General features: G+C 56.8%; 2 protein-coding genes and 1 non-coding gene across 6 annotated transcripts in view; all 3 read right to left on the bottom strand.

Moving 5' to 3' along the window:
- Positions 1-227: 227 nt before the first annotated feature.
- PRPF39 (pre-mRNA processing factor 39) lies at positions 228-15,304 on the bottom strand. Of its 4 annotated transcripts, none has more exons than XM_086463624.1 (14): positions 15,275-15,304; positions 12,391-12,760; positions 11,998-12,123; positions 11,240-11,358; positions 10,287-10,454; positions 9,371-9,536; positions 8,680-8,787; positions 6,428-6,592; positions 5,985-6,111; positions 5,622-5,890; positions 4,862-5,046; positions 3,454-3,528; positions 2,699-2,819; positions 228-1,011 (listed from the first exon to the last, which is right to left on the bottom strand). In XM_086463624.1, the coding sequence occupies exons 2-14, from the start codon at positions 12,724-12,726 to the stop codon at positions 961-963; spliced, it is 2,016 nt and encodes a 671-aa protein (XP_086319750.1). In that variant the 5' UTR covers positions 12,727-12,760; positions 15,275-15,304; the 3' UTR covers positions 228-960. The 4 variants fall into 4 exon arrangements, 3 of the variants coding, with proteins under 3 accessions (XP_086319750.1, XP_086319752.1, XP_086319751.1); XR_015183440.1 differs by lacking the exon at positions 228-1,011 and adding an exon at positions 2,932-3,081 and having other exon boundaries at positions 2,784-2,819; XM_086463625.1 differs by lacking the exon at positions 228-1,011 and having other exon boundaries at positions 2,777-3,081.
- On the bottom strand, positions 5,447-5,532 carry LOC147415778 (small nucleolar RNA SNORD127). The gene has a single exon (XR_015183466.1). It is a non-coding gene; the product is annotated as a small nucleolar RNA SNORD127 (small nucleolar RNA).
- A 436-nt stretch (positions 15,305-15,740) lies between the features above and the next one.
- TOGARAM1 (TOG array regulator of axonemal microtubules 1) overlaps positions 15,741-19,528 on the bottom strand; it is a 46,877-nt gene continuing 43,089 nt past the window's right edge. The window contains exons 21-23 of the mRNA XM_086462350.1: positions 19,278-19,497; positions 18,263-18,349; positions 15,741-16,472 (exon numbers count right to left, since the gene is read on the bottom strand). Coding sequence (XP_086318476.1) covers positions 16,237-16,472; positions 18,263-18,349; positions 19,278-19,497 — 543 coding nt within the window. The 3' untranslated portion in view covers positions 15,741-16,236. The remainder of the gene's footprint in view (positions 16,473-18,262; positions 18,350-19,277; positions 19,498-19,528) is intronic.

Here is a 19,528-nt window from a genome sequence, read left to right as displayed (position 1 = left end):
ACAGGTTAATTAGCCTAAAACACTAAAGAGGGAAAAATTTACATTTACCGTCTCAGCACCAAAGTTCTCCTTTAACGGCAGAAGCGCGCGATGGCCCCCGTTCTAGAAGAGAAGCGTACGCGCCCCCGCGCTGTCCCCTGCCATCGCCGGGGACGCCTGTGTCGAACTGAGGCTCTGCCGTTCTTCGTGCTGGCTCGAAGGAGGCGACCCAAGAAAGCTCGGAGGACTAGTGAATTCCTTGCTTTTATTACAAAAATGGGAATGATCACTTTGATCAAAATGAAAAAAGTTTGCTCACGCTGTGTACATGAAAAACTCTAAATACAAAAATCATCCCAAACACAGTTTGTGCTTTTTAAAAAAGAACGCAACGTCACCGCCCACGGCCTTTCAGTCTGTGACCCCCCCGGACCAGACCAGACCAGGCAGGGCCCAGCGGGCGAAGGCTGCCCTCGCGCTCCGAGCAGTTCCAGCGGCGACGCGGACAGAGCGGCCGGGGATGATGGTCGCGACGTTCCGGCTCTGCGGGAGGAGAGCCGGGCCCCGGCCCCACCTGCCCCCCCCGCTGCCACCGCGGTGGCCAACGCCGGGCGGCAGAAGGGCTTTGGGGAACAGAGAAACCAAACAAACCTACGGCTTTACTGATTACAGCTACGGCATCATTACGAGGCTGAAAAGAATTTTTCAGATCTCTCCATAAATTAGTGCAGGGAATTAAAAAAAAAAAAAAAAAAAAGCATTTATGGTAAACTAGAGTTGTACAGAGACACCATTTATCAGTTACCGGCACACAAATCTTGCTTCACACGTACCCTGTGAACATCAGCTCATTTCACATGCAAAAGACCAAAAAGCAGGTATTACAACAGTTCTTTCACATCCCTAATTTAGAAAAATATATTTTTTTTTCTTCTGTCTTTGTTGAAACTGCAGCACAGTGAACTCCACGCACTCTTCCGATCAAGTGGGATGATAATACTGTCCGTAATTCCACGCGTTCTGGTAATTGTACTAGGAAAAAAACCACACACACAACACAGCACATGGTGAGGTAAGTGACGGCCCCGCTCCAGGAAGGCGTCCCGCCAGCGCGCCCTCTGTCCCTCCAGAGGCCACGGGGACCCTCGCCCTTCGGCGGCCGTGCCCGTGTCACACCCGCCAACGCTCGGGTCTGGCCCCGCTTGGCGCAGAGCCTGCGCCCCGCGGCGGCACAACTGCGAACCCCCTTCGAGACCCAGGGGCAGCGCGGGGGCGGGTGCCGCGGCCCGTTAACGCTTCAGTCGCTGGGCGGCTGGTACCTCTGCCAACGCGGGGGAGCTCAGGGGTTCGCCCCTGCTCCCCGTACCCGCTCTACGGCCCTAAGGGGGAGGCGGCAGAAGCACCGACTGCGCTCTAGCTCCACGGCCGCCGTTCCAGCACACCCCGCAAGAGGGGAGCGCCAGGGCGGGCAGCTCCAGCGCCCTCTGCTCCCTCGGAAGCCACCCGCCCGCAGCCTGCGGAGCCCCGCACTGAGACAGTTCCCATGGTCCTGCTGCGCCCGGCTGCACCCCAGCTGTCCCCAGGCCGGCATTCAGCAGCCCCACGTTCTCGGGGCAGCACGAACCACTGTCCCCACTCCCTCAGAAATGTTTCTGTCTGCTGCTCCCAAGCGGCCCGTGAAAGGCACAGGTGGAGTCCCCACGTCAACCACGGGGACAGAGATCTTCACCAGCACCGGGAGGGAGTCTGCGTTCCCACGGCTCTGCCCTCAACAGCGTGGGGCATTTCTCCTGGCCTCGTGCTGGGCAGTTTCCCCACGCCAGGGGAGACCCCTCTCACCGCCTGACTCTGGATAGAACACCTGACCTTGCCGCGGGCAATTCTACACCGGGGACACGGTGGCGGTTTGTGTCCCATCTGCAAACACTGCTCGCAGGGGCTGCGCGGGCCCCGGGCAGTCTGAACCCCGGGCTCACGGAACCGCGTCAGCCAACGTTTCAGCTGGACCCGCTACGACTCACAAGGGGCAAGAAGCAGCATCCCAGGGGGCACCAGCAGCGCCCACCCTGACCAGCGCCGCTCCCGCACAGACAGGCGGGTGTTGGCGACTCCCCCTGCCCCTCAGACAGGCCGGAGCACAAAACGGACCCTCGGGCTGGAAGCAAGAGGAGCGTGTGCTGGAGGCTGCTGCCACCACAGGCAAGTAGAGGAAAGCGAGGTACCACCGTGCTGCCTCCCGCCGTGAGCCCCTGGGGGGGTGCAGTGAAACCCCACGCCAGAATACCCAAAGGACAAGGTACTGCGGGCTGATCTGGCGTGCACCAAACCATCACGGGGACTACTAGCTGGACTAACTACCAAAGTAACTACCAAAAGGCACAGGAAAGTGGCACCCCAAGGCGACTCTCCTGTGCAAAACGGTTGGGCACAGAACGGGCCTGTTGCCCTCCCGCAGCAATGTCCTTAGGCAGCAATGTCCTTAACCGCTGTCACACCCCCTTCAGGCCACCACACCGCTCCCCTTGGTGCACAGAGAGAAGTATTTAACACTCGCCTATCGGGGCAAAGAGGAATCAGCAAGAACAGAAGCTCAGTTTTCACTCCAAGCTTTCCTCGCCCACTGATGCCGGGCCACAGAGAGAGAAAGGTCACTGGGAAAACCACCACGTGGGTGGCTCAGAGCGCGCATGCTCAGCGGGGTGACCCAGCAGGCACCCACCTGGTACCAGGCGTTGTAGTTATAGGCTGCCTGATTGACTTGCATGTCTCCGTCCATCATCTGGGCTGATGCCAACGTTGGGTCGTCCGTGAGCATTTTCTTTTCATCCGGCTCCTCCGACCTGTGAAGGGAACGGATCCTTGTAAGCAGTACCCGCAGGCCGCAGCCTGAGCGCGTCGGGGGCCCCAGGGGAGAAGGGCCCCAGGGGAGAAGGGCCCGTACTACAGTCAGACCTGGTGCCCTGTCCGAACAGGGCAACAGAATGTCATTTGGAGACAGACGGTAGTACGTCGTGCTGCACAACAGCAGTCTGGTTTCTAAACTGTTCTGGTGCTCAAATGGAGACACGTTTCTGCTCAGGGTAGCAGTCCTGCTTAGCTTTTCTGCAATACGCAGTTCAAAAAGTTATTTTCCAAGACATCTGTTCCCAAATGTTTCAGCCAACAGCACAGCCCCATTTAGTTTATACTTTAAGTGATTAAAAAACAGTGATTTTGTTCTTGAAAGCGGCAGGTTTAAAGCTGAAAAATACACGTGTTTATATATTTTTATATATATATATATATTTTCACAGATTAAAGGAAAAAGCCGCAGTCTGAGGTTGCTCCCTGAACTGTTTTCAAAGCACTTCTGAAGCGCTGTGTATCAGCTACAGCTCGGCGTAGCCCGCGTCCAGCGGCGCCGAGGTGCACCACCCACCAAGCCCCAGCACCACCCACCAAGCCATGGTACCCCCCGGGGAACAGAGGCCCTACCCGTTCTCCGCTCGCCTCTTCAGGGAATCCTGCTCCTTCAGCAGGGCTTGGTGTTCGTCATAGGCATCCAGCAGCCTGCAGGAGACCAAAAGGAATCGGGCTTTGCTCACCATTTTAAAACACACGAGCAACCACTTTAAAATTCTACTTCAAACTGCAAAAGCACAAAACATTCTAACCCAAACTCAATCGTAACGAAATCTTAATCAGCGACCCACCGTGAAGGAGGGACAGCCAAAAAACTTCCTTCGATTCCGCGGTGCATAGTGAGGAATTTCCTCTTAGCTCAGCAATTCCCAACTTGCTCAACCTCCATCCCACTTCAGGCAGTTCTTTTACAAAGAGGTTTTCTAAAACCGATTTGTGACGGCTCCTTCCAGTGGCCGCGTGCCCTCAGCGGCCTGGGGGTATCTCCCGCAGCAGCCCGGGTGCGCAGGAACCACCGTTTCTTTACGCCCTGGCAGTGAGCACTACACACACTCCCAACACTCCCCGGGTGGCACCTACAGCCTCTTCCCCGCCAGCCTGGGCAGAACAAGGGGATTTAACGCAGCACACGAGCGCCCGGGCCGACATCCCCTCCAACAGCCAAAGGCCACGGCACCTGCCGCTGCCTGCCGCAGCTGACAGGGCACCACGTGAAAACTGCCGCTCGTGCCAGCGGGGCTCTCGGTGAAAACCGTTTCTGGCGCTTATTCTGTGCTGTGGTGCGGGCTGGGAACGGGAACCTTCACCCCGTTCGGCCTGCCTGAGGTCGCAGCCCTGCGGCGCGTGGCTGCCGCGCCGGTCAGAACAGCCGGTGTCAGCAGAAAGTCACGGCAGCTGTTGCTAAAAACCGGACAAAGCAGGAAAACTAACTCCTGGGGAGTCCTCCTGGGCTAACTGGCCCCGACTAACCACAAGGGCTTGTTTCACAACAGAGAATCCAGAGGGAAGAGGTACGTCTAGCATTTAATTAAGGAGCTGGACTCCTCGTCCCTGACCCTCGCGCTAAGCGTACGGCACCGTGAGCCCCCCCGAGCCCAGACGGACTGAGTCCCTGCGGTTTCGGAGCCGCCAAGCCCAGCTCGCGGGGCGGGCTGCCCCGAGCGACGCCGGTGGCACAAAGCACTTCGCTTTCTCTTCGAGGGACGTCCTCCTCTGCCAGACTTTGCAAGAGCCAACGACCGTACGGAGCTGCAGGCAGCACAGTGCTGCTCTAGGAGGCGTTGGGTATTTTGGGGAAAAAAGGGGGAATTTTCTGAAAAGATTCCTATTTAAAAATCGGCGTTCGGTGTGGGAAAGCAGCGATCCTTCAGGAGAGACCGGGGGGTGCAAAAGCAGCGAGGCACTGGATGCCACCAACCCCGCCCCTTCCCCGCCGCCAGCACGATGGGGGACCCCGAGCTGGCCCCAGACCACGTCTTACTTGTTTACATCGGAACCAAAATCTTCAAGAAATTCCACTTTCCGCTGAGAAAACGTAACCCTCATTTTTATAGACAAGGCGCCGTTGACGGCTTTATCGAAACAGCTCAAGATGTTTTCCTCGTTCTGCTTGAGGTCGCCGCTGTACTCCATCTCCAGCAGGTTGAGGTACAGCTTCGTGTTTTCCTGTGCAAAAGAGGGGTTAGGAGTCGTGCACCTGCCGCGCCGGGCGTTTCACGCCGAGCGTTTATCTCCCCAGCACGGTCACATCCTAAACATCTGCCAGAGCAGCCCACAAGAAGGTTTCCTTCTCGCGCCGCTCAGCTGCGACCCGCCTCGTTCCACCGCCAGACCAGGAGCGCCCCGACGCGCTGCTGAGCGCGAGCCAAGCCCGGCCGGAGCGCGGCCGCCGCTGCGGTTACACACACCGACCCGCGGGCGCTGCCCACGCGCCCGACCGGGGGCCCCTCGGGGCGCCAACGCGCCCGTCTCGGCTACGGCGCCACACCGGGCCAGAGAGGGCAGGAGCACGGTGTGATTCTGACAGCCAAGGGCTGCCAGAGTCCGGCTTGGCCAGCGGCACATACGGCAACGTCAGGTTAGAGGGACTGGTGTCTCCATGCCGTAACGAGACGTTACCTACAGCCACAACTCCTCTCATCACTGTTGCCGTATCTTTTATAAAAAACTGGTTCAGAAAGACAGAAAAATACCAGGTTTTGTTTTTTTGTTTTTTAACACCGCAAAGAGGGAACACATACTTTGTCAATTTCTATGGCTTCTGACAGCACTTTTCTTGCCTTTGGAAGGTTTTTCTGCACTTTGAAGAGGTGCCGAGCTAACTTGATGGCATAAAACGACGACTCGCTAATTGATTTGGCATTCCTAACAGCATCTTCCAGCAGGTGTTCGGCTTCTTCCATGTTCCCATGTCTGCGCTCTAAGCTTACTCTCCGCAAGCGAATCATGGCTAGCCCTAGAATACACTCTTCAAACGTTTTCAAGATTCTTCTGGCTTCATCGATGTTGCCTAAAACACCGGTGAAGATGCTTTAAGATTGGAGACATCCGACAGCCTCTCAAAACCAGAATCCCTCCCAGCCAAAAACTAACGGTGCTCTTACCCTGCTGCTCCTCAAAGGCAGCCCACAGCATGTGAACCATGGGTTTCTTAGGCAGGTGTATTGTGCAAGCCCTGCTGTAGACGTGCCTCACTCCTTCGATACTATGATTCTCCATGTATTTGGCATACTATGGTTGAAAACAGAGCAGAGACGGACACATTTAAAGCTTGCATTTGCCTTTAAAAACATGACAGAACGATAAAATTCTTTTGTTTAAACCCATTCAGCACCTTTATTGAACCACTAGACTAGTTTCTGTAAGGAAGGACGTAGAGAGGCAACGAGGTTGGCATATGCAGCAGTCAAATCTGGTTGCAAGCAGACCATCTCCTAATGCAACAGATATAGTTATACATGAACAACATTCCACAGAGTACAAAAGGTTAGTCACTAGATCAAGGTATGCCACCGGCAGGAGCGAGGTGGTAAAGCACTTCCCTTACCTTAATCCAGAAGTCCTCATAGAGGGCACATGAAATAACACATCTCTCAAAGAGGACCACGACGCGCTCGTGAGTGCCGTTTTCGATCTCGAACTCTAAGTACTCTTTCCAGTTCTTCAGCTGAATTTTCTCCAGGGGTTTTACGTGAAAGTAAGGCCTCTTTATCTGCAAGAGTCACAGACGGCAACTGATGACCCGCAAGCGTAGCGCCAAGGAAAAACCCGACCCAGCGGCCGCACGAGTAACGCCATCGGCACGAGGAGGCGGCAGAGCGACGCGTCGCCAGACGCGTCATCACGCACCCAAACGCGTCTGCTGGGGGCCCTCGCCCACGCGCCCACCCCGAGCTGCTGCTGGCAGCTACGCGCTGGGCTCGTGACGGGGTTTGCTGGGAAGCCTCTGGAGCGCCAGCGTTCGCAGCAGCCGGGGAGGACTCGGCGCAGTCGCTCCCGGCAAACCCGCGGTCCCGCGCGACGATGACATCGCGAACAACGGCGGGTGCTGCCTGGGGACACGCGGCCAGCTGCGGGCCCCGCGCACGCCCCCCCAGCGGCATCCGAGGTCCGGCTGAGCACCGTGCCGGGGGAGGCAGAGCACCGCCCCGACCCCCGCGCCAAGTACTGCGTGACGGGGCCGGCTCCCAGCGCCAGCAGATCCCCGCTTTGCTGCTGGCTGGGCGGGACGCTTCGGCACGGAGCAGTTAAACGCTGCTTGGAACCAAGCGCAGCAAAGCCTCCTGCCAGGGATCTGGTGCCTTTTCTCCCTCCTCTTTACCTCTTTATTTCTCTCCTGCAATTCCATCTCGGGTACAGACACAAACAAGTGGATCAAGAACTTGTAATAACTAAGGCGGAACGCTCGACTCTTCAAGGACGCCTCAAATTTAAAGCCAGTCACCCCTTCACTGAACTCTACCACGGAGCCCAACGCTCTCTTTCCATTCTTGCCTTGTTCTTGCTAAAACAACGTCAAACGGGCCTAAGCCGTCTCCAGCACCGTGTGACACCAGCTGCCATCTAACTCCTCCCTGTCCATCCGACAGAGCTACAGTTCAACCTTCAGGCTCCTCACACAGCCGGCACGTTGGGACCCACAGAGCAGAGACCCTCTTGGTAGAGGGTTCTGGCCAGAAGCAGGAGAGGACGCCCTGTTCCTCACCCGTTCTCTGCAGCACGCCCACGTTTTAGCAGTCTCCCACATCCCAGCACTTGGAGGCTCCCCGAGCCAGGAGCACCTGTACTCGCACCCCCGTTTTCCACCCCGCGCCCGCACGCCGGAGCCTCAGCTCCCCCAGGGAGCCGCTCTGCTTCCCCCCACCGCCGGCCCCGGGCACCAAAGCCACCCTGCGGCTCGCAGGGCCGGTGACTTCTGGTTGCTGGTGGTGTCACGGGCTGGTAACCCGCCCCAGCCAGGCCGGGCGCTGGGACTGGCCACGCGCTCTGTTTCCAGTCCCGCGGCTCACGGGGCGTCTGGCCGGGTCCCCAGAGCGCCACTGGCAGCACTAACAGCTCTGACACCGCGGAGCCCGTTAAGGGTCTCTGACCTAAACAGCCGGGACAGATTTTCAATGTACTTTTCAAAAAGAAAGTAAATTTTGAAGAAGAACCAAGTTACGCGTTACGGTATTTGCCAGGAAGAAAATAAATTAAAAAAAAAGACTGAGAATTAACAAACCAGGCTGTTTTTTTTTCCAAAAGCAACCACACTTAATTCTACACAGAAAAAGTTCTATATTTGCAGTGATCAAATGATCAGTTTAATCAATTACTTCCAATGCATTACCCATAGCAGCTGCACTGATTTGGCGTTTAAGAGCAGAATGTTACAACTCAGAAACACCCAAATCTCACCCTCCTGCCAGGCCAGGTTTGCCTTTTCAACCCCAACTGCCTTCTCCCCCTGTTACTCTGCGGTGCCCCAGGGGCACCGGGCAGCACCACCTCACACAGCTCTTCAGGCGCGCGTGCGTATTCAACGACCGCTCCGTAAGCAACACACCACCTTGCCTCTCCCCAAAGCACCACCTTGCCTCTCCCCAAATACCACTTAAAGATTTTTACATCCTCAGGTGACGGAGGTGACCTCACAAGTTGCCTTTTCACACGGAAAACGGCAGAGAAGTGACACTCGATCCCTGTGCAAAGCCCCGCAGCAGCAGCCCCAAGGCCTCACTCTTACGCCAGCTTCCCAGCTCCCGGTCCTACGCTGGAAACTCTTGCACATGCTGCCTCGCACAGGACAGACAAACTTACCGCTTCTTCAAACGTCCACCTCTTACTGACTTCGTGCTCGTTGTGGTTGAACATTTCTTGATGAATCTCAATGATCCGGTGCCTCATGTTTTCGATCTCCGTGACGAGCTACAACACAGTTTTGCAAAGGTCACCCAGGCAGACACCGTACCGCCGCTGCACACGCGCTGCCGGCGACAGCGACGCGCCGAGCGTCACGGCAGCGTTGAGCGCCGCCCTGAAGAGCCAGGGGAAGGGACGGGGGACACTGCCCTGATGGCGCCTGCCCCTCAGAAAACCCACTCGCTTGGGCTGCACTGTCTGAGGTTTTGCTCTGGAGACGGCTGGGATGGCAGAGGAATTCGGACCCCGGCTCCAGCGCGGGCACAGCCAGCAGCTCCTCTGGGCGGCTCCGAGCGCCTGCGAGGGCCTTGAGCCCGCACAGCCCACTGCCCAGGAAGAGCTTGCTCAGACCACAGCCCCTCACCTGATAATCTGGAGTAATTAACACCCATTCCTAATGAGCTTGTGCATCGCTCCTTTGGGTTTTTAGCTCCGTTTCTTTAACGCCCATGATGCCCCAGGCAGGGGCAGGCACCAAAGGGCGACGAGGGGGAAGGCCCCAGGCACGGGCACACCGAACCGCCCGCCCGCCCGCCCGCGCGCTCCCGCCGCAGCCAGGGAGCGCCAGCGCCGCCCTCCGCGCCCGCACCTTGGCAGGGTCGGTGATGTCTTCGGTGCCGCAGGGCAGGTCGTCTCCCGGCTGCGCGTCCTCCCCGCTGTGGCCGTTCACAGACGCCAGCTCTCTGCGCAGCTGGACGAACTGCTCGGTCGTCAGGAAGTCTCGCGGCAAGTTGTTCTGTATGTGCTCTTTAAACCTAGGGATGGCCAGAAACGGGTCAGCACAAACCTGACGTTCCCCGCCGCGACGCCCTGCCGGGCCAGAGCAGGGTAACGATCCCCAGCGAGGCTCTGCCCCGCTCCGTCGGCCCGCGGCCACGCCGAGAACGCCGCTTCTGACAACACACACGCACTGCGCAACTTCTGCTGCCTATCAGACTTCAAAAGCTTCACGTCTCAAAGAGAAATGAAAGGATGACCAACTCCAGCGGCGAAGACAGGCCACTTGCCACATAAAACTGGTGGCAAAGGGCATCAGAGGAAGATGCTTCAATTCCAAAACCAAACGACCTGTAGAAATTAGGGGGAAAACTGGTGCCTAACTTCACCAAGGTTTCTGGCTCCCTCTTAACCTCTCCGTATTAACGCAGAATTCTGCCATCTAAAACTTCAAGTACTTCTCCTCAGTCAGTTAAATTAGTGCTTCACACGTGAGCAGCAGGAGTTCAAAGTTCAAAACGGCTCATTCTGATTTGTCAGACATCCTCTCTTCTCCCTCACAGCTCCAAGGCCTTCCTTCATTCCACAGCCCAGTCTGTGAATCCACCTAGAACCAACTTCCTCAAGTGTTCTCAGTACTTTCGAACAACCAAACTGCAGAGAACAGAGCTAAGCCCCCAACACTGAGCAACTCTTTCAAGTTCTTGAACGTTTTCCCATTTACAGAAGTTCGTTAGCGGGTGCTTAAGCAGCTCAGAGCATTAACGAAACCTTTGTTTCCTCTTTACCTCTGGAAGTGATGACTGTAGAGTTGCGTTGGAATTCCAAGGATGCGGTCATAGATGGATGTCACCTCCCTCAGGTTGCCCTGTTCGTTTTCCCAGTTTATATACATCTCCCACAGTCTGTCAGAACGGAAATCTGTCCCAGCAGCCAGGACTGCATGTTCATAGGCTCTGCAAAAGGAAATCATTTTACAGTTGCTTCTGGACGCGGGGACAGAACAAGGAAGGGAAGTTCTGGCTCTTACTCAGAGGTTACGAGCATCCTCCTTTACGTGCAACCGCACCGATGCTCATTAGTTAAACTCTCCAGAGGGTTTTCTAGGTACCTGTGGCAAGATCTCTAGGAACGCAGAAAGTTCACGCTCGCTTTTCTTTCCCCCAGCACTGCCACCGCCGAACAAACAAGGCAAAGGAACGAGCCACCCGCAGGAACGCGAGGCTCCAGGAAAACACGCGGCTCCTACCCCTCCTCCCTCGTGAGGCCGCTAAGCCCACGCCCCCAGCAGCCCGGCTCAACAAAGCCTTACATCAGCCACGCAGCTAGAACCTGCTTCCGCTAAAGACCAATTCAGGTTTGGCTCAAACCTTCGTCCGACCTCTTGTCCGACCTCTTCCTCAGCGCAGGACCGCTGCCAGCGGCAGACGAGGTCGGACACATCCTGGCCACGCCTTGGAAACTTCCAAGGAACTAAATCCCAAGAATTCTCTGGGAAGGCTGTTCCAGCGCTGCACTAAGCATTTCCTGACGTCGAGCCTGAAGCTCTCACGTCGCCACGTCTGCCCCTCGCTGCGCACCGTGCCGTCTGCCCCTTCGGAGGGAACGCGGCTCCAGCACCCCTCAGAAGCCCCCAGAGCGGCTGCAGGCCGCCAGCAGCCGGCCCCTTACCTCAAGCACAGCCCCCCGCCGGCACGGCCGCGCGCGGGCCCTGGCACCACTCGGTCTGCTGCCAACTTACCCTCGGATCGTACTGTTGGTTTCGGGGTCAGCAGGGTCCAAGGTCTCCTTTAGGAAGTTTATATAGTGTATCCAAAGATCAACACTAAGAGGAATTGCCTGAAGCCCTCTGCGATAAACCTATGAAGAGAACAGGAACTGTACCTCAAATACGCAACGGCGTCCCGATAGAGAGGCAACACTGTGTTATCCGGTGAACCTTAGAAATACTAATTACTGGAATTTTGTTTAAATAATCTACCATTACCATTTGGGTGGAGGTTGGATAGAACATGGCAATGTTCTGATCTCCACGTGCAGAGTCTTGATCTTCAAAGCGCAGCGGTCCCTGCATTCTGACCAGGTTGTGTGGGCAGGCTTTGGGGTACAGACCATAGGGCACAGACCCATTAGAGCATCATTGACAGCGTCTGACCAAAAATGCAATAAGATGGAGCAATTGTGACCAGCAAACCAACTATATTGTTTTGAAAACGAGCAATAAAGGTAAGTGACAGAAAAGCCCTGCCCTACTTGTTAAGCTGCAGTGTAATACAGAGGCTTGCACTGCAAAGCTTGACAAACTGTAGAGGTTTAACGCACCTGCCAACAAAGAGAGAAAACATTAGCTCCAAATGCCACAGCCGTGACACGTGCAAACAAAACCCCTACAAACCTGGCCACACAGGGCAGGCACTGCAGCCAAATGACTCGCAGCAGGTTCGTCATTGTTTGGCCAACAGGGCTGTCGGCAATGGCTGTGCCCGGCTGCCTACATACCTCATCCGACTGCTTCACGTTGTCGTGGCGCTTTTCCAGGTCCGCATACTTTTTCCAGTACCCATAGCAATAGGGGTAGTGCGTGAAAAACCTGTCAAATGCCTTCCTGGCAGCCGGGAGGTGGTTCTGCAAGACACACACATGGTAAGAGCCATGAAGCCTTTCCTTAAAGGAAAGTTCACGTTGCTTTAAATACAATTATCGTTCAAATATGGTCTTAAAAGGGATCATTTTCATTTTGGGATCTCTGCTGACGACACTGGCACGGGCAACTGTCTTAAACCGCCTCTGTGGAAGGCTGATGTACAGCCCTAGACCCATCACTGGAACACTCGTGACTGGTTGTCTGTGTGTATTTCTGGAAGGCTGTGGAGAAGGGGGCCGTGCGCTCACCTCCTGCTCCACGTACTGCAGCAGATACACCCATCCTGTGAAATCCTGGGGATTCTCCTCGACTACTTTCCAGAACTTGTCAAAGTCCGGAGGGAAGCACGCCTCGATATCGGACGTCTGCAAACTCTCGATGTTGGGGATTTCGCTCTCCTGCGTGTTCTCCTCGTTCAAGTCCGGGGAGCTGTCGGGTGACTGCTCCATCTCGGTCACACTCATGATTTCGGTACTGAAGTCCATCTGCTGCTCCTCTGCTGCCGGTTCGGTGCCGTTGTCCGTGCTGTCATTGCCTACGGCCGGCTGCTGCTTCTCCTCCTCCGTGCTATCTGCGTTCTCCATGGCTGAGGTTACTGCTGTCCCGCAGTACTGGAGCCTGAGGGAACGGAAGGATTCAGCACTCGTGCAGCCAAGATCCCAGCAGAGTCTGGGTGTGGACGACCAGCTAAGAGTCTCCCAAGTGCTCCAGGCATCCGCGTATTTCACCACAGACCTGCACCAATTAGACCTGCTTCACCCACGAGCCTCATTCACAATTTCAAAAACCACTGAATCACAGAATGGTGAAAAAGGCACAGAATCACTGTCAGCGCCAGGCTCTGTCCGTGCCCATGCCGTCCACACGGACCAGCCGGGACCAGCGGGCCAGGCAGGACGTTCAGGGCAGCCCCTTGCTCCGACGCACGCCTCGGGCGCTCCCTCCCGCCCCTCAGGACAGACTCCATCTCCCTCCCCCTCTCCGGTTTGATCTCCCTGCCAAGCGCCGCTGCCCAGCCCTCGGCTCGGCCCCTCCGCCCGCAGCCTGGGCCGAAGGACTCGGCCGAGCTGCCCCACGGTCGGGCCAGAGCCTCGCGGCTCGCAGCTGCGAACCTCTTGGGGACAAAGAGCCCCCCGAGACCACCACCCTCACAGGCACTGCAGCAGCCACCCCTCCCATTCCCCTTCGGTTCTCCGCACAGGAGATGCCCGGTAAGTTTTGTTTTGCATGAAAAAACCCACCCAAAGAGCCCCCATCTCACTCTGCACCTCCAGAATTCTTTCCCACCGAAAGCCCCAAGAGAGCCCAAGCAGATCGTGTGCATTCGCTTCACAAACACATCGATAAACCCCCAACACTACAGCGGGGGGGAACTAACTGAAAGGAAAGGCCCCTACACCCCATCTTCAGCAGCGCCAAGGCACGAGAGAGCAGCTCCTGTCCTCCCAGGAGTCCACCACGCCAAGGGACTCTGGCTCAGTGCTAAAGCTCCACGTGCTCTACTCTGCATGCTTTCTAATAACTGGTTTTAAAAGTGATTATTTATATTCTCCATCGTATACGTCACCTGGCAATCGCACAAACCCAATTTCTTTCCTTTAAGGTAAACAGCTCATAATTTTGCAGCTTCACCCGGTTTATAGAAGCGGATGGTTTGTGCCACTCGAGCCACAGGAACGCGATGGGACCGCAGGGAGCAGCACCGCAGCGCTCTCGTTCCCAGGAAAAGCGGGCGCTTGGGCCAGAGGAGCAGTTCGTTTCGCTAACGACTAGTCCTTCCCGCACCCTGAGCCGCTCTAGGGAGCCCCGCACCAAAAGGCAGCTTCCCCAGCGAGCGCTGGGGCTGCCTCCTCAGCACTGGCTTAGAGAATAAAGGTCATTTCTAAGGTGGGAAATTCCGTACCCAAGCAGCACCGCTCTGCCTCCATCCCTGCGACGCCCAGAAGCGAACTGCATCACTAGGACAGCCGCTGCCCCTCGGAGCTCACCTCTGTAAAGGTTCTAAAGGCACCAGAGGCGTGGGCTGGGCAAAAGGCAGCCCCGACCCGTGGAAAACCCCTTCAGAGGAGGTCACAGCTCTGGGGCCCGAGCGCGCCGATGCAGCTGTTTTTAAACACGCGGTAACGTACGACCTAAACTTATTCTGAGAGTTGGCAGGTGTTTTCCCCCTCCCGGTCATTTACAAGATGTGTTCCAGCTTAAGAACTCCCCCAAATCGAGCTGGTCTTCGGTTTAGGGGGAGAGAAAGAAGAGGCAGACGCGGTGCGGCACCCCCTCCGCCCGCCGGGTGCCAAGCAGACAGCCCGCCCAACCCCGGGGAAGGCGTTCCGGACCAGCGCCGGGCGCCACGGCGCGTCCCGAGCCCGGGCATCGGGCGAAGGTTTCGGAGCAGGCGGCGGGACGGGCCCTGCCCGGTGCCACCCGGCGCCCGCCGAGCTGCCAGGGCGGCGGGCACGGAGCTGATGGGCGCCCAGCGACTTCGCGCCAGCGGCTTTTTACAGGCGAAACCGCTAAATATCCAATAGCGACACGCACCGGCTTTAAATCATTTACGCCAACATCTCTTACCCAGCCCGGTCCAACGAAACGTTTACCGAGCGCAACGCTGGCGCCTATAAACGCGAGTGAACCGACGGAAAAGCACGACCGGGCAGCACCGAGGACCGTCGAGCCTCGTCTTACCCCTCCCGCTCTACGAGCGACGTTTGACGGCCCCGACGAGCAGCAGCTGCTTGGAACTCCGCGGGGGGGCAGGGCCGCAGGGCCGCTCCCGACCCTCCGGTGCCCAAACCGCCAGAACAACCCGTCAAGCCCTCACAGGCCCCCCCCTCCCTCGGCCCGCCATCCGCCCAGAGGTTTCGCGGCCACTCCAGCGCCCCAAACAGAGACAAACCCCCTTCCCCTCACGGAACAGACGCTGCCCTGGAGCCGCTTTCCTCACCCGCCCGCTGCGGCGGCCCGCGGAGCGCCCCACGCGCGGCGCCTCCTTCCCCCGCGCACACCCCGCCCGCTCCCGCGGCTCCCGGCCCGGCCGAGCCCCCGCCCCAGCCTCTCGCCGGCCCGGCCCAGCCCAGCCCCGGGCGAGGCGGCGGCGCAGGCCCCGGCCGCCCCCAGCGCCCCCCGCCCCGGTACCTGCCGCTGGGCCGCCGACCGCCAGCCCGCCGCGCGCCTGCCGCCTCCGGGCCCCAGGAAGAGCGCACCGCGCCTGCGCGTAGGGCAGGGCGCCTGCGCCGCGCGCATGCGTCTCTGCCCCGCCGCGCATGCGCCTGGCCCGCTTCCCCCCCGCTCTTCCCGCCAAATGGCGGCGGCCTGTCCTTTTCCGACCCCCCCCCCCCCCCCCCCCGTCCCCCTCAGGCAAGGAAGCGGCGGCCGCAGCGTTACAGAAATAAATCCGTTTATTCGCGTCGTTTTCCCGTGTAAAACGCGTACAGCACCGGCGGCGGGAGGGCCCGGGCGGGGGCGCGGGGAGCGCGGCCGGCGGGAGGGGGAAAGAGGAGAGAAAGGGGGGGAAAAGGAAAGGGGGGGGGGGCAAGGGAAGGAGGGGGGGCAAGGGAAGGGGGAGGGGCAAGGAAGGGGGGGCAAGGAAAGGGGGGGGAGGGGGTCGGGAAAGGGGGAAAAGCTGGTTTCCCGCGGCGCGGGTCGGCGTGCTTCGCAGCGAGCTGCACCCCCCAAGCTGAGGTCACAGTACCATGACAGCAGCCACAGCAAGCTAATACTGCACAGCTGGGTAAGGGGTTAAAAAAATAGGCATTTTTCACCAATACCACACAAAACCCTGTTGTACTGTATCTCCAGGCTCTTCTCCCACGTGCCAACGCAAAGATTGCTGCTAAAACAAGTCAAAACGTGACTGATAACTGTATTTATTCGTTAGCCATGGGACAGCGCTGCGCCGCGCCTGCTGGAGCCGGGCAGGCGAGCCGGGGGGGACGTTTCCTCCGGCCCCCGCTCCCCACCGCAGCCCTTGGGCACGAGAGACGCTGGCGCTGGGAGCCAGCAGCCGGGGACGGTCCCGCCTGGCTCCATGTAAACACCGTCCGTCTGTCCCAGCCCGGCGGCTGGCTGAGTTTCACGCACGCAGGGAGATCGTTATTTTAGGTCGCCATCTCCAGAACTTCTTCTAAACTCCTCTTGACGTGCGGCGGCTGAGCGGCGGCGTGAGCCAACAGGCCCGGCCCCATCTGTGCAAACAGCGCTCTCGCCAACTTGGCTGTGGCCGCCCGGAGGCTGCCCCCGGCGCCCATCGCGGTGCCCAGGAGGTGCCACAGGACCGCCAGGACCTTCTGCTCCACGGCGTAAGGCTTCCGCGGGTACAGCTCCGTCACCAGGTCTGCAAGACAGACAGCGGCTCGCCGAGCGGGGGTGGCGGGTCAGCAGCGACCCCCGGCCCGAGAGGCGCTGGGAAGCGCTGGGTGTCAAACCGTCTTCTCGCGGCGGCGAACGGGGAACCCTCGCTGCGCCGGAGAAGGCGCCCTCGCTGCCCACACGAGCCTCTCGGCTGTTGCAGCAGCACCGGCGCTCTGGTAGCGCCGACCAGCTTTCCCTACAAACCCCCCTTTTATCCCCTCCCAGGAGCTGACACAGCAGCACTGCTACTGCGCTCAGAATTACCGTCTCCCATTAAATTAAAACAAGTAAAAGAAATAAAGGGGGTTTTGAGTTTTTCTTAGGTTAGGATTATCACCTCGATTTCTCACAGTTGTGCTGTGTCACAGCTGATATTGTACAATTTCCTCTTTTTCTCAGAAATGCGCAGTAGGTATTTGAGGTTAGGGAACTCAAACACCTAGTAGTAGCCTTATACTATAAATATATATATTTATTATATATAAAATGTATGTATGTATATTTTTATGTATTTTAGTTGTGTGTATATTTATATTTTTACTTGTATGTTTTATATAGTTTATTTTGATTTATTATAAAATATAATTATGAATAATTATTTAAATATAGTTTTTTATATTTATCTTTGTATATATTTTTCTATCTGTATATAATGAAGCTTTTTCCCGACTTACACAACTACGTTATGATTGACACATTTCATTTGCAAACGTTTGCCTTTTTGCTGGAACGGACTCTTCCGATACGTAACGCAAACTACTCCAAAAAAATCCCCAGCAAGCGATGACCTGTCTGAAGGCTGGCGACTGACACCTTCCGACAGCACAAAGCCAAGAGTATTTCAGGAACAGGCTGCCCACTATGCTGTTTAGTTCCGTTTCACAGCTACCCCACACAGAACTACGCTGGAAGGAAGCCAGCACTGCCTGCTGGGCTCAAGCCTATCTCCCATAAAGACAGCCCTTGTTCACTTAAAACACCCAAGGGAAACTCAGCACTTCGGCTAGGAATCGCCCCAACGCCGAAACACGTATAGAAATCCTAATGGAAATTTGCCTTCGGTTTTTAAGCAAGTTGGTCTTTACGCTTGCGGCACCAGTTCAGGAAGAAGACCATCCCGAAGTCTGCCCCCTGCGTGGCGAGGGCGGCTCGCCTTGCCGGCCGGCCGGCCTCCTCCCCGAGAGCCTTAACACGAGAACGAGACCCCCTGCGAGAAGCAGAACGGGCACAGCGGTAAAACCCGGGGGCTGGCGGGAGCCGGGGCTGGCGAGCAGCGTGCGTCCGTGCTGGGACACCTCAGGCAGGGCAGGCGCTCCCGCTCCTTCCTTCCCACCCCTCCCCTCAGGCAAGGGCAGGCGGGAATGGGAACAGAGCGGGAGCAGGAGGCGGCCGGGCAGCGGCGGCACGTGGGACCCACGTCTCTGAGAGCGGGCAGCCCACTCGGTCCCTGGCAGGGCGGGACTCCTCGCAGAAACCTCGTGCTCGCCGATGCCACAGCAAAATCATGACATCCTTGAGGCATTTGTACACCCCCAGGTGTTTGTACACCTTCTGTCTGACTACATCATCATCATCATCATCACCTCCTGCTTTGCCAGCAGCAGCTTTGACTTGCAGCAGAGGGGGGTGAAACTGGACAACTGCCGCATCAGTAATGCCCACAGCCTACTGCGACAGGAGGGAAGATGTAAAGCCACCGTCATCCTGCAGTGACTTTGCCTAATTAGGATGGGACACGACCAAACAAACGGGCGAAGTAGCACACGACTTTACCCGCGAGCTTTTCCGTCATGTCTTGTTTCGCTTTTCCGCTCAGGAACTGGGCTTTTGTGCAGAACGGCTGGAGGAGCAGAGAGTTGTCTAAAGGCAAAGAACAAAACACGGGTGTTAAAGTTCTTAAACAGAAAATGAAACAATCTGGAAACAAACACAATATGGAAAAATGTAAAGAAAACCCTTACTTGGGATGTATTAACTTCAAACAGCACAGTGCTGTATTCTGAAGGCCAGGCTGGACGGGGCTGGGAGCAACCTGGCCTGGTGGGAGGTGTCCCTGCCCAGGGCAGGGGGTTGGAACCAGATGAGCTTTAAGGTCCCTTCCGACCCAAACCATCCTGTGATTCTGGGATTTAAGGGCATAAAGGCGTAAAAAGCCATTCTTAACAAGCCCTAACTCCTAGAACCTGGTGGAACATAGCGTATTTATTTACTGAGAAGACTCAGATTCTGCTCCAAAGCTGGAACAGTTGAGGAAGGAAAACAGTTGAGGCACACACACATCGGCAAGAATCTCGTCCTTTGACCTGTTTAAGAGACTCAGCAGCGTGACCAGCTTCCAGCCAACGGAACCACATGGAAGGGCTGAGGTGGGAAGGGACCCCTGGAGATCCTCTGGTCCAAGGCCCCAGCTCGAGCAGGGCCGCTGCAGCCGGCTGCCCAAGGCCACGTCCAGGTGGCTTTTGAACATCTCCAAGGACGGAGACTCCACAGCCACCCTGGGCAACCTGTGCCAGCGCTCGGTCACCCTCAGGGCAAAACCCACCCGCTAGGGAAAACCAACAAGACCACCCACGGGCTTCTGACACGTCCAGCTGGCGGCGTGTCTTTACTGGACCGGCAGAACATTAAGAGGACTTGTGTGGTTTTGAAAGTGTGAGAATAAATCCAATGATTCCTTACACAAGGTAATGATTGGATGGAAACTACTGGAAAGAGTAACTCTTCAAATTCAGAGTTTAATTAATACAATTAAAACACTTTAAAATTGAGAGAGGGGGAAATGACTTACCTAAGTGCTGACACAGAGCCTGAATAACGTTTGTGGCAGCTGCATAAATCCCTGGGTTTTTGGAGTTCAGGTTGTTGTCCACCATGGCGGGAATTAACATGTTGATGACGGGTGACAAATTGTCTTTCAGCAATGGAATCAGCTTGTGCATTGTCTCCAAAGCAACCTGATTTACTTTGCTGTTTGAGTCGTGTAAGCGAGACTTGAAAGCATCGAAGATCTGAAAGAGCACCCCAACAGCAGTCACCTCA

The sequence above is a fragment of the Leptosomus discolor genome, chromosome 3 (genome assembly GCF_034619465.1).
Source record: "Leptosomus discolor isolate bLepDis1 chromosome 3, bLepDis1.hap2, whole genome shotgun sequence".
In the NCBI taxonomy this organism is placed as follows: Eukaryota; Metazoa; Chordata; class Aves; order Leptosomiformes; family Leptosomidae; genus Leptosomus; species Leptosomus discolor.
This window is presented reverse-complemented; position numbering and strand designations above follow the sequence as displayed.

Coding starts and splice junctions, on each gene's coding strand:
- PRPF39 (XM_086463624.1), bottom strand. CDS start 12,726: ATGGAGAACGCAGATAGCACGGAGGAGGAGAAGCAGCAGCCGGCCGTA. Junction 2,820..3,453: donor AAGAGGCGAGCGGAGAACGG/GTAGGGCCTCTG, acceptor TTCCCTTCACAG/GTCGGAGGAGCCGGATGAAA. Junction 1,012..2,698: donor ACTACAACGCCTGGTACCAG/GTGGGTGCCTGC, acceptor TTTTTTTCCTAG/TACAATTACCAGAACGCGTG.